The sequence below is a fragment of the Oncorhynchus mykiss genome, chromosome 17 (genome assembly GCF_013265735.2).
Source record: "Oncorhynchus mykiss isolate Arlee chromosome 17, USDA_OmykA_1.1, whole genome shotgun sequence".
NCBI lineage: Eukaryota > Metazoa > Chordata > Actinopteri > Salmoniformes > Salmonidae > Oncorhynchus > Oncorhynchus mykiss.
In genome coordinates this window covers 69,792,839-69,808,947 of record NC_048581.1, presented here as the reverse complement: position 1 = coordinate 69,808,947, position 16,109 = coordinate 69,792,839, and the positions used below count along the sequence as shown (strand labels likewise).

At 39.6% G+C, this 16,109-nt stretch overlaps 1 protein-coding gene across 2 annotated transcripts in view; it reads left to right on the top strand.

The window, feature by feature from the left end:
* Positions 1 to 14,404, top strand: part of fhit (fragile histidine triad diadenosine triphosphatase) — a 301,102-nt gene extending 286,698 nt beyond the window's left edge. The window contains exons 8-9 of one of the 2 annotated variants that reach the window (XM_021569595.2): positions 10,705 to 10,831; positions 10,972 to 14,404. In XM_021569595.2, coding sequence (XP_021425270.1) covers positions 10,705 to 10,806 — 102 coding nt within the window. In that variant the 3' untranslated portion in view covers positions 10,807 to 10,831; positions 10,972 to 14,404. The remainder of the gene's footprint in view (positions 1 to 10,704; positions 10,832 to 10,971) is intronic. The other variant, XM_021569594.2, reaches the window with a different exon arrangement.
* Positions 14,405 to 16,109: the final 1,705 nt, after the last annotated feature.

Genomic DNA, 16,109 nt, shown 5'->3' with positions numbered 1-16,109 from the left:
GCCGGATTTAAAAAAAACTAAACACAATGAAGGGTTCTCTCTTTCGTCAGGCTGTGAGCCAGAAATTGCCTGAAGGAGGAGACCTCTGAGTAGAGGGTTGACAGTCTATTCTTTGACTAACATGACTGCCACTCCGTACAATTTCAGTACTGATGTCTCTATCTGGGTCCCGAAACTGAATGTTCGTATTGTCCAAAGCTACTGCTGTGCATCATTGTGTGCTTGAAGCAATGCTTGTTTTAGTCCAGCGGTTTCCAAACAAGGGGTCGCGACCCCATGTGGGGTTGCCTGATATGAAAATGGGGTCCTGGGAGAATTTCCAAAATCCAGAGAAAAAAAATATATATACAAATAATTTTTGTATCTCAAAATCATTGTAATGTGGTTAACCTTAAAAATCTAAGTGAAACATATTCAAATCTAAAAGATGAAATTCAACCAGAGAGTGGCGTAAGATCATGGGAAAAGGACGCACTTGACTTTTGCACTTGAAACATTCCCTTGGTGAATGGCTAGACCCGCTACCGTACGAAAACACACAGTATTACCAGCCGCAATTGATATTGTGAAAATGTGTGGGGAGGCAGAGGCACAGAAACTCACATCAATACCTTTGTCAGATAACACTTTTAAACAAAGAATGTGTGCTAGCAATCAAGAGGGAACACTGAATAACACAAAAACTCCCCAGCTTATGCTTTCCAAATGGACGTTAGCTGCGCGGGCCGCGATGCCCATGCATTCCATGCATTGACTTTAGTTTGCAATACATGTCGGGGGATGCTACTCACGAGGACATATTGTTTTGTCTCACAATTCTCAAGCATGAAACGGCACAGGTGATGTTCAGTGTGCTGCGTGGCTATATTGACGAAAAACAGATCCCATGGGATCGAATGGTGGGCTTTTGCACAGATGAGGCTCAATCTATGGCGGGACGGCAGACAGGCCTCTGCACTCTAGTTATGGATGTGTCTCCCTCTGCCATATGGACACATTGATAGTGATACACTGAGAGCAACTGGCGGCAAAAGAGCTGAGCACAGAACTCAGAGATATACTATGCTGCAGGTAATTTCGATTGTAAACTACATCAAACCACATCCACTGCGAGCACGCTTGTTCGCAAAACTATGTGTAATGGGAAAAAAATGGTCTCCTTACCTACTGTATGTAACAGACATATTTGGGAAACTGAACGAACTGAACGCAAGCATGCAGGGGAAATACAAAAGCATTCTACAGATGAGTGACCAAATCAGTGGATTCAGAGGAAATAATTCTTAATGGAGATCTATGCCCCCTTCCCTCCGCTGTGCATGTTTCTAACAGAAAACAGCGTCAATAAGTGTCCTACACGAGGGATGACTGCTCACCTTCAGTGCTTAGAAGAGCACTTTGGGACCTACTTCCGAATCCGTTTGACTGTGATCCAGGTTGGATATGACAGCAGAGTCAAACTGAACATGTGGTTAACCATGTATCTATCATTCAACAGCACTATTTGTTCTGGTTTAAAACGTCACAACTCTGGGTGAATGTGTAAGTTAATCACATCAGTACTTAAAACAGTAACTTTTTCTTATCTTGGAAATATACCGTCTTGGAAAATGTCATCAAACTATGAAATACACCAGGTCTACCCTGCGGTTATGGAAATAAATTGAACAACAAGAAAAATAGCGACTTTCAATCAAGCAAAAAGTAATTACATGATGTGCTGACATGACTGTTGAGAGGTTGTTGTGATTCGAGGTGCAAAGCCATGTACATGAAATAGTATTTCACCATTACCAACAAAATGATCAAGGAGTCAGGTAGGACACAATATGAGACATGATGTTCTAGTAAAGACAATGAAGGATGGAAAGAGAGAAGGATAAAGAAGTCACTCAGCAGTTTGAGGAACAGCCCAGTTGTCATTTCTTTAAGTCACCCAGTCTCATTTTTTTGTCAAATATTATATCTGTTTGGGCTTCTGGTGGTCAATTTGCAGTATACAAATTATGTTCCGGTCCCCCGACCATGCGCTCAAGAAAAAATCGGCTTGTGGCTGAATCTAAATGATGATCCCTGACATACAGTTTCTACAGATGGCTCGTTATCGGTCTCCTCTCTGGTAAAACCATGGATCACTCTGAGGTCACGGCGACCCCGCTGACCCTGAGGTCAGTGCTTAATGAAAGCATGTCCTGTCTGACTTATGAGGTCCTGCCCTGCATGTGCTATGACACAGAGTCCCCACAAGAGAACATGGGGTTACCAGGGGTTAATCAAGTCTGATTCTGCTCTCTGTGTGCAATATGATATTACCTGCTTGACTTTGAGATGGATCCCTGATTGTTCTGAAAGAGCTATAGGCTCTTTTTATGGCCTCATAGCTATACATAACTATACTATCAGGGTCTCTTCACCTCCATTACAGTACATATGCCTACTATACAGTGCATTGAAGAATAACATTGTATCGGCAACAATTGATTTCCCCATTGAGATTGTTAAGACATTTGAATGGATTTATATTTTTCCCTGAAATTTTATCACAGAAAGACTCAAATCATAAAGTGCATTCAAAAGGCAGTGTAGCGTCTTCCAGCTATCCACCATGCTGTGATAAACAGATATTGTCCATAATAATTGTCCAAATGCCAACTCTTGGCATAATCATATAATCCATTATACTGAGCTGTATGTTTCTATGATTCATAAATAATTTCATGCATGTACTCTAGTTGAGATTATGCGACTCAACCAAACTAGAACATCTCACCAGGGTAATCCTTAGCTGTGCCATGTCTTCTCCTCCCTAGCCCCACACACACCCCTCTCTCTCTCATGGGTGTCTCATGAGCCCTCTCTCTGGCAACATGTGACTGTACTCTACTGTACTTTGAGTGCAGTCTGCAGTCTGAACCTGAGATCTCATATGAAAGCTGGCTTCTCTCAACGACAGGCCGTGTGCTGAGCCCCTCCTGTGGCGGTCTCAGCAGGGGAACACAAGTGTACGGGGAAGGTGGCCAAAAAGGAAGCCAATAGAATCTCTGCATGTGTTCTCTCGAAACGTCTGACGGGTCCGCATCACAGAACCTCTCGAGCTTAATCAGTGTGTCTGAGAATAGAGGCGCGTGTTTGACAGCCTGTCAGAAAAAGGGTATTTTTTAAAAATCTGGGGAATATTATTTTTGTTGGGTAATTACCGCACCAGCTGCTGAAATGGTTTTACATGCCATCAAGATGGCTTCAGTCACAGAGGAAAGACAGGAGGAGAGAAGCTAGGGCAATCTGTTCTTACTGTGGTTGTGTGAAGTTCTCCTCTCTCTCTGTCTCTCTCTGTCTCCTGGGTTTTTACTGTTGGCCAGAATATGTGACTGACAAACCAAACAGAAGGTAGAATCAGTGAAGCTTGGAAAAATACATAAGGAATAGAATCTTCATATTTGATGCAAATTGTATGTAAAGCGCTGTAAACACCTTGTTCAAACCAACTGACTAATATGGGATGGTTGCATATTCATTTCTATAATCACACATTCATTTAATTAAAATATGTTGGACAGTTTGTAAGTTATATGCACACAACTGATTTTAGTTGTGGAATGCATATACTGTACAGTCTATTTGTTTCTGATGTAAGAGGCTTCAGCATACTATTATCCAACACTGCTGCCCCCATGCTGCCAAGGAGGCAGCGCAATTCAAATATTATGGTTTGGAGGAAATGTGTAATATCCTTGCCTCTGGCAACCATATCTAGTTATCACATTTTAGGGAAGACCCAGATGCAGCCAAGCACAGACAGGTGAAACATATCAGGGTTTGACACTAGTCTAGATTATCATTCATATTTCACATTTCTCCTTTTGTTTTATATCATCCATGAATCCTATTTAGTACTTACGTTTTGTCGCTGTCATACAATGTGTCCTTGTGTAGCTTGTAATAAGACACTATGGTACAGTTGTAAATTATTTTCTTTACTTGGGCGGGCCAGCTTTTACTGTTACGCAAGCCTGATGCCATAGTGCAATCTCTAGTGTTACACTTTACTTCTTAACTTCATTGTCTAATGTTAACTTAAAATGTAGTTTGATTGCTTCGTACAACCTGCCACACCTACTGTAACAGTCTTGATAGCAAATAGAATATGGTTCAGGCTACAGTGTATATTTTAATTAGGATTTTGGCAGTTTGTTTACTGACAACAATTTTTCTCTCAACTATGGCACGGATGCTGTGTAATATTTTAACAAAAACACAATAATTGCCAAATGTTTTCAATAAGCTGCCAATAGCGCGATTTGTCATACCAATGTATCCAAACTAGGGTCGCAAAGAGAGGGTAATTTCAAAAGTATCTCTGTCAGTAAACTACCATAATTTTGGTATCTTTCAAGGATCTATCACAAGACATCTAGTGGCTATTTTGGGTACTTCAGATTATCACAGGTGTCTGTATTTATCCCTGGCCCTCTGTGTGGCCTTGTCACATGTAAAATATATGAAATAATGATTTAAAAAAATTGGGAATGACAAGGCTGTAAAATATTATCCTAAATATAAACCATCAACTTAGTGAATACCATTAGTGTTAAATATGAGGGTTTCAGCATGAAATATCCTTTCTATATATTTTTATACACTTCAAATGTTTTTACTATGTCAACATGTATTTTTTGGCAATGTTTTGGCAACAAACTGGTGGCAGTTGTGAAGAAAAGTCAATAGTTGGAAGAATTGCAGAGTTCATTGAAAATAATGCCATTGTTGATTTGATGCTTTTTTTCATTAATTAGGCTTTTTTCTCTTGATCCATATGTTCTATCTACTAGAAACGAATGGACAATATGGACACAGATATTTAAAAATATATACCATATATGAATACATTTTATACCAGTTATTCAAGTATAAATGACCAAAGTTATGATAGATTGCCATAGATTTTCAGTTAATTGCCGAAACGACTGAAAATTCCGGTAACTTTTGGAAATTACTGGTAGTTTTGCAACCCTAATCCAAACATATCTTGAAAACCCAACATAATTGAATCAATCTGAGCGAGTTAGGAGTGAAATTGAACGGTACAAGAGTTGAGCTACAGTAGTCATCTCATGTGAAATCATCATCCACCCTATTGAAAATACAAACCAATGAATGGAAATGTGCCTTGCAGAAACTGATTGCCAAAGGTAATTACCAGTGGAGATTAAAAGATATGCACTTGCATCTACCATTTATATCATAGTCTCCAAGGTCCAATGGGAGGCTGAGACTAGAACCATGAATTATCAATAACTCAATAAACATAACATAACTAGATCTTTGAATTGTATGGGGGATGAAGAGGTCTGGGTCCTGAATCTTGTGTAAATATGTTGGCGGATTCATTAGATGTTTTTATTTTTTCTGTATTGACATACACTACTGGTCAAACGTTTTAGAAACCTACTCATTCAAGGGTTTTTCTTCATTTGACTTTTTCTACATTGCAGAATCATAGTGAGGACATCAAAAACATGAAATAACACGTATGGAATTATGTAGTAACCAAAAAAGTGTTAAACAAATAAAATAGCTCTTACACAGCCTGGAGGTGTGTTGGGTCTTTGTCCTGTTGAGAAACAAATGATAGTCCCACTAAGCCCAAACCAGATGGGGTGGCGTAATGCTGCAGAATGCTGTGGTAGCCATGCTGGTAGTGTGCATTGAATTCTAAATAAATCACAGACTGTCACCAGCAATGCAACCCCACACCATCACACCTCCGCCTCCATGCTTTACAGTGGGAAATACACATGCAGAGATCATCCGTTCACCCACACCGCATCTTACAAAGACATGGCGGTTGGAACCAAACATTTCAAATTTGGACTCATCAGACCAAAGGACAGATTTCCACCGGTCTAATGTCCATTACTTGTGTTTCTTGGCCCAAGCAAGTCTTTTCTTCTTATTGGTGTCCTTTAGTAGTGGTTTCTTTGCAACAATTTGATCACGAAGCCCTGATTCACACATTCTCCTCTGAATAGTTGATGTTGAGATGTGTCTGTTACTTGAACTCTGAAGCATTTATTTGGGCAGCAATCTGAGGTGCAGTTAACTCTAATGAACTTATCCTCTGCAGCAGAGGTAACTCTGGGTCTTCCTTTCCTGTGGGGGTCCTCATGAGAGCCAGTTTCATCACAGCGCTTGATGATTTTTGCTACTGAACTTGAAGAAACGTTATAAGTTCTTGAAATGTTCCGTATTGATTGACCTTCATGTCTTAAAATAATGATGGACTGTCGTTTCTCTTTGCTTATTTGAGCTGTTCTTTACATAATACAGACTTGGTCTTTTACCAAATAGGGCTATCTTCTGTATACCCCCCCTACCTTGTCACAACACAACTGATTGGCTCAAATACATTAAGAAGGAAAGAAATTCCACAAATTAACTTTTAACAAGGCACACCTGTTAATTGAAATGCATTCCAGGTGACTACCTCATGAAGTTGGTTAAGAGAATGCCAAGAGTGTGCAAATCTCTCAACAAGGCAAAGGATGGCTATTTGAAGAATCTCAAACATAAAATATATTTGATTTGTTTTAACACTTTTTTGGTTACTACATGATTCTACATGATATGTGTTATTTCAGAGTTTTGATGACTAAAAATAAAGAAAAACCCTTGAATGAGTAGGTGTTCTAAAACTTTTGACTGGTACTGTATGTTACTCAGAAAACCCAGTTTTCCTTATTTATTCAGAAGCCTTGACGCACCCGGAGGAATTTGAATTCCACAAACTTCCATTTATGAGTAAATTGGGTGTGACAAATTATTTAATGAGTAGGATGTCTTTGTGCTGAGAGCAAAGGCTTATCCTCTGAAGTCCTTTTTGTTCACATGTAATTATTAGATGACCTCTAGTGTGACATTGTAATGCCATGGCATGTATGTCAGAGTCCCATAGTGAAAAGCCATGCTGATAGCGGAGGTGTGTCTCCTTTCACTGGAGTGCTGTGTTAAATGTTAAGGAGCTCAAACAAAACCATTATGTTCCTTGGCTCCAAATTTATGTCTTTAATAAGGGCATAAATTGATACATTAAAAGCCGCCATGGGAGGGATAATTCACACATGCTGCTCCCGCCAATGTGAATAGACAGTTGCTGCATTAGCTCTTTGACACACTGTGAGACAGCTAGCCAGCTACTGTACTGTACCTACAGATGTTTGTGGCCATGTTGCGAGTCATCTCCAGCATTAATATTCATGGGCACGTTTGTCACTGAAAGTATTAACAGGGTTTCTGCACACACACACACGCGCTCTCACACACCAGTGCGTGTTTGGACATCCGCACAGCTGCTAGTGAGGACACAAGGGGATCGGCTTGCCCTTCTCTCAGAGAAACAGCAGGAAGACCAACCCACCTGCTCTAAATGCATACACACACATACACACACGCACACACGCACACACACACACACACACACACACACACACACACACACACACACACACACACACACACACACACACACACACACACACACACACACACACACACACACACACACACACACACACACACACACACACACACACCATGCTGCTAATTGTGCTGCTGTTATCTTGGACATGCTGAGATCTTATAATGTACAAGTGAAGGAACTTGTTTTCAACAGTATAATGAACTATGTAGAACTTACATTGTATGAATGTTGCAGTTTACAACATACTGGAAAAACCAATTCCAAGAAGAGATACTGTAAGAAGGCTACCCTATTCCATGCATTTTCAGCAAAAACAATGTCTTACTTGAAGGAATAGTTATTGTTTTTCGGTGCTTTGTATTTTCTCAAAGAGACTCAATTAGCACTGCAAAGTTTGATGACATAACAGTTGTTGCGCTAGCATTTGTGTGGGGGATTTTTAGATGGAGAACAAAAATCCTTGATTAAGTCTTGATGAGCCTGATGATTATTCAGATAAAGTCAAAGACAAGTCTTTGTTAATATTACATGATTACATTGCATGCTATTAGCAATTGTTCTGCAATTCTTCAGTTTTCCATGCTGTTGTCAATTCAGCTTTTACTCAATATATGTTTGCCCCATGAATCAACACTGTTAAGTAAAAGGAGAACAATTTAGGCTTATTTTAGTGTTTTGCCTTGATATAATATGATGTCTGAGGCCCAAGTAAATGTTTAGAGGCTGGTCACCAGCTCAGGGCTAATTTGCAATATTAGTGTCTCTAATGACATAATCTGAAGTGTCAGCTGGTATTTTGTGTTGCAAGGAAACAATATATTTGAGCTCCATAAATACATAATGTCCCCATGAAAATCAATTTGTGACAAATTATGTGATTTACTGTCGCGACTTCCACCGAAGGTGGCTCCTCTCCCTGTTCGGGAGGTGCTCGGCGGTCGTCGTCGCCGGCCTACGAGCTACCACCGATCCATTTTTCTTTTTCGTTTGTGTCTGTCTGTTTCTTACACCTGTGTTCTATTTAGTTAATTTCTGTAGGTTTATTAACCTCGTTGCCTGCTGTTATTTTGTGCGGGATAATTTCTGTGTTTGTTTGGTGCGTGTGCTAGATTGCGCCACAGGCTATTCTCACGGTCGTTTGTGCTGTTGTGATTTATTTAGGAGTAGATTGTTTTTTCCTCCTGTTGTCACTTCGAGTTCCTGTTATGTTGGGCGCCTTCATTGGGTTTATTTCCAGACCAGTTTTGTTGTGTTTTGGGACTTCCAAATAAATATTATACTATTTGGACCTCAGTGCTCTCCTGCTCCTGACTCCTGCACCTACCTCGTCCTAGTGAGGCACCTTACACTTACTGCATGCATTATAAATCTCTGATAAGTTAACAATGCCTTACTAAAACTGTGTGCAATTCATCTTACTGTGAATGAATGTTCTACCAGAAAAAGAAAAGCTTCAACATCAGAAAGACATATCTTTCCTTCCCCCATTCCTTTGCTTACAGCGAAATACGATGTTGATGTGAGTTTTCTACGCTTGAAATACATTGTAACGTCTTATGGGATTACGTGAGCCTACAAAGCCATTTCAGTTCAACGTTTGAAGCTTGAAAATCTCTGACTCCATCCAACCCCACCACTCCCCCCCTTAACTCTTTTCCAACAAAATGTCATCCTCCAGTTGCTGTAACCATGTCCTGTGAGGTAAATGGACTAGATCCTAATACAGTGTGATGGTCTGAGATAAGGTTTGTCTGGGGTTTGAGCAGTGTGTTGGTGTGGTCTCAGATAACCCACATGAACAGGCAGAGGGTCCAGCCTAGCCTAGAAGAGGGACTAGCATGACTCCCAAGGGCGCTAGAGAGATGACCCCCATGTCCTCATGTTCCAACTGGCCATCTCCTGCTTTCCACAGGACCCAATCCGACAAGCTTTCAAGCCAGGGTCATATTCTGTTTGCGCATATAACAAAAAAGAATATGCAACAAAACAGAACAGCGCTTGTCAGTGTTGGAAAGAGAAGATGTATTGAAATAATGACCCCCTGGTGTTTTAGCTTCCAGACGGTTTAGAGAGGAAGCGGGGAAACATTGAAATCTATTACATGTTGAATCATTTTACTGCCTAGCTCTCTGAGAACATAAAACATCCCTCTCTGTGCCGTGCTGTTACAGTAGCTATCTTCAACTGGTGGGTATTTTTATTGCATCGTTTTTTTACCTAGACTAACCAAGCATGCCACAAACATGTTAGATGTGCTGTGAAAATAACTCAAGGACATAAAAATCAATATCACCAACCAGTGCAAGCTTTCTGCACTGTTTATGTTTATTTATTTTGTGTGGCTTGAAAGACATCTCATTCTGAACACTGTATACTAGCCTTGAGGGCTTTCCTGCATCTTAACATCATCTAAACTACAGCCACGTATGACAGATCCCAATGTGAAGCCTTAGCAGCTGGAAACCACCCCGTGCTGTTGTGGCTTTTATGGTTGGGAGAGGGTATGTATTGCATGTGGCTTTACATTATAAACAACCCCCCTGGCAGTTAAAATGAAGACACCTCCCAAACCTCAGAATGTCAGCCCATCTGTCCTGGGGGAGGCATTAGTGTGATGAAGTACATCGTTTCCCTCTAAATCTATGAATGTTACAAAAACAGCAACCACAGGCACGGGTGTCAGAATCTGTCACAGTCATACAATTTCCCCTCCGTGGCTATTCTCAATTAACCATCATGTGTTCCTCTTGTTTGCCTTGTTGGAAGGGCGAGACGTTTATATTTTAAACCTCAACTCTGATTGTGTCTGAAAAGACTAAATGAGGAGTGAGGTTGTCGTTGTTTTTGTTTTGTGCATTTCATGGAATTTCACCAGTGCCCCAGTTCCACTGGGCATCATCTTTTATATTCTATAATCTGGTGGAACAGTCAAGTGTACAGAGACTATTGAGTGCTAATGTTTCTGCTAACACCCGGTCAACAACTTTGTTTATTCTGCTACATTGAAACAGTTTTTTATTCACAGTTTTTAATTTTTTATTATGGTGCATACTCAAAGGAATTTTGTCAATTTCTCCCTCCAGTTACTGAGGTAAACAGGTGACTATGCGTGTGCATACGTGCGGGTATGTCTGGGTATACATGTGTTTATTCATTAACTAGTAGCCTCTGTTTAGTAGACATTTAGTAAAGTAACGTAAAGGACTATGTGATGTATTTATGTGCAGCTCCAGAAGCATGACCGTGAGAGTGAGGACGTCCCTTCCAGGTGGAGAACAGAGGAGGAGATGGCAGCAGAGGCTTCTGATCTGAGGAAACAATTCAGCTAAACTGTCCTGTAAAGAACCACTTTAGGTCTTTCTCTATAAAGAAGGCTACATGGAAAATGTTTTGCCCATGATGTTAAAGTTGTTGTTGATGAGTGCTTTAGTTGAAATAGAAGGTTCATGTTAGTGACTCATGACTTATTGCGTTTTGTCTTTTTTCCAATCCAGAATCTCTATAACGACAACTTGCAACGTTTCAAGTGATTGTGCAGTGGATAATTCTTCAGTTGGGACTGTTGTTGGAAAAAGTATTTTGAACTGAACTGATGTGGTTGATTACAGTTCATACATCTTTAAATGTAATGTGTGACTTGTATTATTACCTCAGGTGTTTTTTTTTGTGGTGTTTTTGTTGTTCTCCTTAGAATTTATTGGGGTTAGACTTGTACCAGAGTTATTGTTGTTGTTTTATATTCCATGAGTGTCACAACATGTAAATGTTGAATTATTCATCAATCGCTCTCCCTTGCATCAGTTCTTAATCGCACCAAGTCAGTGCTCATAACAACATTTAAAGGCCCTCTAAACCCCACAGTCACAGCTATGAACATGCATGTGAGCACCTCCATGCAAAGCGGAGCTAAAAACGAGTGGATAATGAAGGTAACATGTGGTTAATAAAGAGGAGCAGCTGCTCTGGGATCTGTGAAATTGTCAAATCAGATTTAGTGTGCCGTAGGAGACAACAAGCCTGCCAAAGAGTCAGCTGAAGGCAATAGATCTGCTTCCACATTGACAGAGGTCATAGTAGTGGAAAGCAGAGATGTTGTTGTTGCTGGTTTTTCTTAATATTTGTGATTAACTTTAAGCATCTGATTTGGAAAAAAGTTTGCTTTTCATAATACTCAGTTTAGTTGAGTTTATTAGGATCCCCATTAGCTACTGCACATGCAGCAGCTACACTATCCCGGGGTCCACATAAAACATACAAATACATAGCAAGAAAAACATAAGATATCACATTCAATTAAAATAAGAGTTATATATATATAGGAAGACCAAAAAAATACCATTTACAGTGAGATAATGAAGACCTGAAACATTACGAGAAGCATTTTGAAGCCTAATTTCAGTTTTCAGTTGAAGCTTTGATATACTTTCATTTCCTTCAACTCAGTTGTGAAGCGCTTAAAAGCATTTCCCTGCACACACAAAAGGGTTCTTTGGCTGTCCCCATAGGATAACCCTTTTTTGGTTCCATGTAGAACCATTTTGGGTTCCATGTACAACCCTCTGTGGAAAAGGATCTACATAGAACCCCAAATGGTTCTACCTCAAACAAAAAAGTGTTCTTCAAAGGATTATCCTATGGGGACAGCCAAAGAACCCATTTAGGTTCTAGATAGCACCTATTTTTCTATCAGTGTTGAGTCCAGGGAATGGGTTTTGTTTGGTACAAGGTTGAAAAATGGACCATAATAAATGGTGTGAATTAAACTCCACCTCAACATTCAATAAAGTGGCATTATGATTGAAACAATGATCACAGTAATGGATTGATTCCTGGTGGTTATGCCTGATGAATAGCACAGCATAAGGCTACATTGATTTTCTTTTTTGTATCGATGTTGGAATAAAATGCCAGTCTTGCCATTTACTCAGCTGGATGCAGAAATACAATCCTGTTCTTGAAATACAATGTGTGAGTGGCTTTCTAGTGGCAATCAAGCTGTAAAAGGCCCCATGAATTTTAAACAATATTATTAAGCATGAGGAATTCCTCAGTGGCAATAATTCAAAGAGTCGGGGGAGAAAATCCATCTACTGTAGGTCCAGTAAGATTAAACTTTCCCACACAGTGAGGGAAACATAGCCTCACATAAAGGAATATACAGTTCATATTTGACCTTGGCTTCAGGACCAACACTGTTACCACGATCCAAATGCCCCTTTTAATATCCCTTCCATTTCACAGGTTTGTGGTTGATCGTAATATGAAATAATTAGTAGGAACATAGAATTGGATATCGTTAAAGCATATTGAATATAATTAGCTACCAGAGAATAACGTTGAAATAAATTTCACGTGCTGTGGAATGGAAGGCACATCCCAAATCTATTAGATGGATGACTCAAAGTGTTCCTATTTACTGAGGAATGGTTTAATTACCTCTCTGACATGGTTATAGGGCCTAATAACTCCCGACATCTTTTATAGGAATATCAGGCTACCGCTTCAATGGTACCATGAATCACTTTACTTACACTGTGAGATTGGCTTTTGGGAACTTCTCTGACTAATGTTTTGCTTGTATTTCAAGAGAAAGACTGTTTACCTGAACTTCATAGATTAGATGTTTCATTACACAACCCAAATGCTCTTATAATATTGATTTAAAGCATGAACATTGACATGAAAAACTAAATGTAAAAGCATCCAAGAAACTAGCATATTCTGTCCCAACAGAGCGAAAGATCCATGGGCATTAAATCTAGTTGTGTATTGTGTGTTTTGGCCAACCATGTATTCACTAGAGGAGACACCTCACTTATAGGAAACACTAATTTTCCTATTTCCACCATCATTGAATGTAACAATATGTAGAGTCATACAGCTTCTTTTCAAATGATAATATCCCTGGACCATCAGATATGCATCTGCACATGTCAGCAGGCGAGTTCAGCATTACTATGAAATGTGGCTGGAGACCCCACACATAACCATCATTATTCATTATTTATAACCATCATTATTTACCCGTAATAGAAACACATCCTCTGGTTCAACTAAATGGATGTGTCTTCCATTATAGGTGCGTTTGAAGAAACCGTGTACTGAGCCTGTAACGTAACAAAACATGGAAAAGGTCAAGGGGTCTGAATACTTTCCTAACAGACTGTATATGCCATGGCAATGTTTTTTATGTAATGTACAGCCACAGGAGGTTGGTGGCACTTTAATTGAGGAGGACGGGTTCATGGTAATCGGTGGAGCGGAATGAGTGGAATGATATCAAATACATCAAACACATGGCTTGATGCCATTCCATTTGCTCCGTTCCAGACATTATTTTGAGCCGTCTTCCCCTCAGCAGCCTCCACTGTGTACAGACCAAACTGCACAGGGGTTTCTACTACTCCTGTGGGTATGAGTGCATGGATGAGATTTAGGTCTCCAAGAAATACTCTCACATTTGTGCTAATGTCTTCTATATGAATTTTTGCTAGCAGTGTTAACCACATTACATTTTTACCTTCCTAAAATTACTTATGCTGATAACAATAGGAACAATATTATTAACCAGTAGTCATTTTTACAGACTTGTCAGTTTCTACCAGTGAACAGAAAAACAGCAAAGAGAAATACATCCTGATCAGAGGTAGTATATATTGTGACAGGTCTGCATGCAGTTGGGGCTATCAAAAATGGCCTTCAGTTTTTCCCTATCTATTTTTCTATTCTTCTCTCAAATTGTATCCAGGTTCTTGAATAGGTAGTGCTTAGTGAATGGAATGGCTTTAGGAGGAATGTGTTTGAGCAGTAATGAACTTTTTTGTGGTGTTTGGTGCTGTAATGACTTACTATAAGATATCACATTTCTTATAACTAAAATAAATATCATATTTAGTGCCAGTACAAATTTGGCCCCATTTCATATAACTGACGACTGATCATTTTCTGCCAAGCATCCTCTAAGCAGTGTAGAGACACTATTCGGATTCTGCAGACTCGTTACAACTTCAGCTTTGTACACAAATCGATTTTCTCCCTCTGTACCAAGAGAAAGTGGTTATGTTTCTATTATAGACAATTATTTAGTATTTTTTCCGATGTTTGGCTCTAAATCCAGCTGAGTATATGATGTGAGTAATATGATTGCTGGATTCGCGAGACTGTCCCCTTTAATATGCAGTCTCCCAGGCTTGGCTCCGTTGCTCAGAGGCAGGGGAAAATCGATTATTTGTCTGGATAGGCCAGAAAATGTGACACATCACTCCCTATGAAAATGTTGGGTGTGAAACCTGACACTTCAAGTCAGCTCCGCTGACAGAGTGGTTGTAGAGGCACTGGACCCTGCGACGTTCACAGAGTGCTCTGTACACCAAAATATCAGTCAGAACCAGTCCGACCGGTACATTTGAGTTTTTTGGTTTGATTCTCTATCCCCGCTGATTGTGAACATCATTATTTTTGTGACATTTGTGCACTTCTTCTGTTAGCTACCCCCCCCCCCCCCCCACACAAAAATAGTAAAAAAAACATATACTGTTGTATGAATTACTTAGTATCTCATTTGATTAACTTAGTATCTTGTTTGAATGATTTAGTATCTCTTTTTTTTTACTAAGTTGTTAAACGAGATACAACTTAAACACTTATTTTGTCTAATTAGGCCTCAATTGTTATGCTGCGCCAGTTGTGCTTGTCAGGCCGTTGCTACAGCCATTCATTCACTGATTCCAACCATTTATATGATTATTCATTGACAGTTCTCTGTTAAAGCTGCTTTTGAATGCCAGAACATGTAAATGGGCCAACAACATCTCACGGTTTTACTAATTTGACTTCCGATTCTGATGTTTATCCACATTTCTCCAAATGTCCAATTTTGACACCCTGGGTTGCTCCTCCTGCTCAGCATCGTCCTTCCAAGGGTTGCGGAATTGCTCTTCCTGCTCAGCATAATCCTTCCGAGGGTCGCATGTTCAATCTCAGTGGTAGACACTTGTTTTACGTATTTTTTGTTTTAACTAACCCTTACCATAAGCATTTAGAATGAATGCCTAAACTTAGGTGTAGTTAGAAATAAATTCATTAAAAATCCTACAATGTGATTTTCTGGGGGGGGGGTTTTCCTAATTTTGTCTGTCATAGTTGAAGTGTACCTATGATGAATATTCAACTTTTTAAGTGGGAGAACTTGCACAATTGGTGGCTGACTAAACATTTTTTTTGCACCACTGTATATTTTTTGAGATTCTTCAAAGTCGCCGCCCTTTGCCTTGATAACAGCTATGCACACTCTTGGCAGTCTCTCAACCGGCTTCATGAGCTTGTCACCTGGAATGGATTTCAATTAATAGGTGTGCCTTGTTAAATGTTAATTTGTGGAATTTCTTGCCTTTTTAATGCATTTGAGCCAATCAGTTGTGTTGTGACAAGGTAGGGTTGGGTATACATAAGAAAGCCCTATTTGGTAAAAGACCAAGTCCATATTACGGCAAGAACAACTCAAATAAGCAAAGAGAAACGACAGTCCATCATTATTTTAAGACATGAAGGTCAGTCAATAGGGAAAATTTCAAGAACTTTGAAAGTTTCTTCAAGTGCAGTCACAAAAACCATTAAGCGCTATGATGAAACT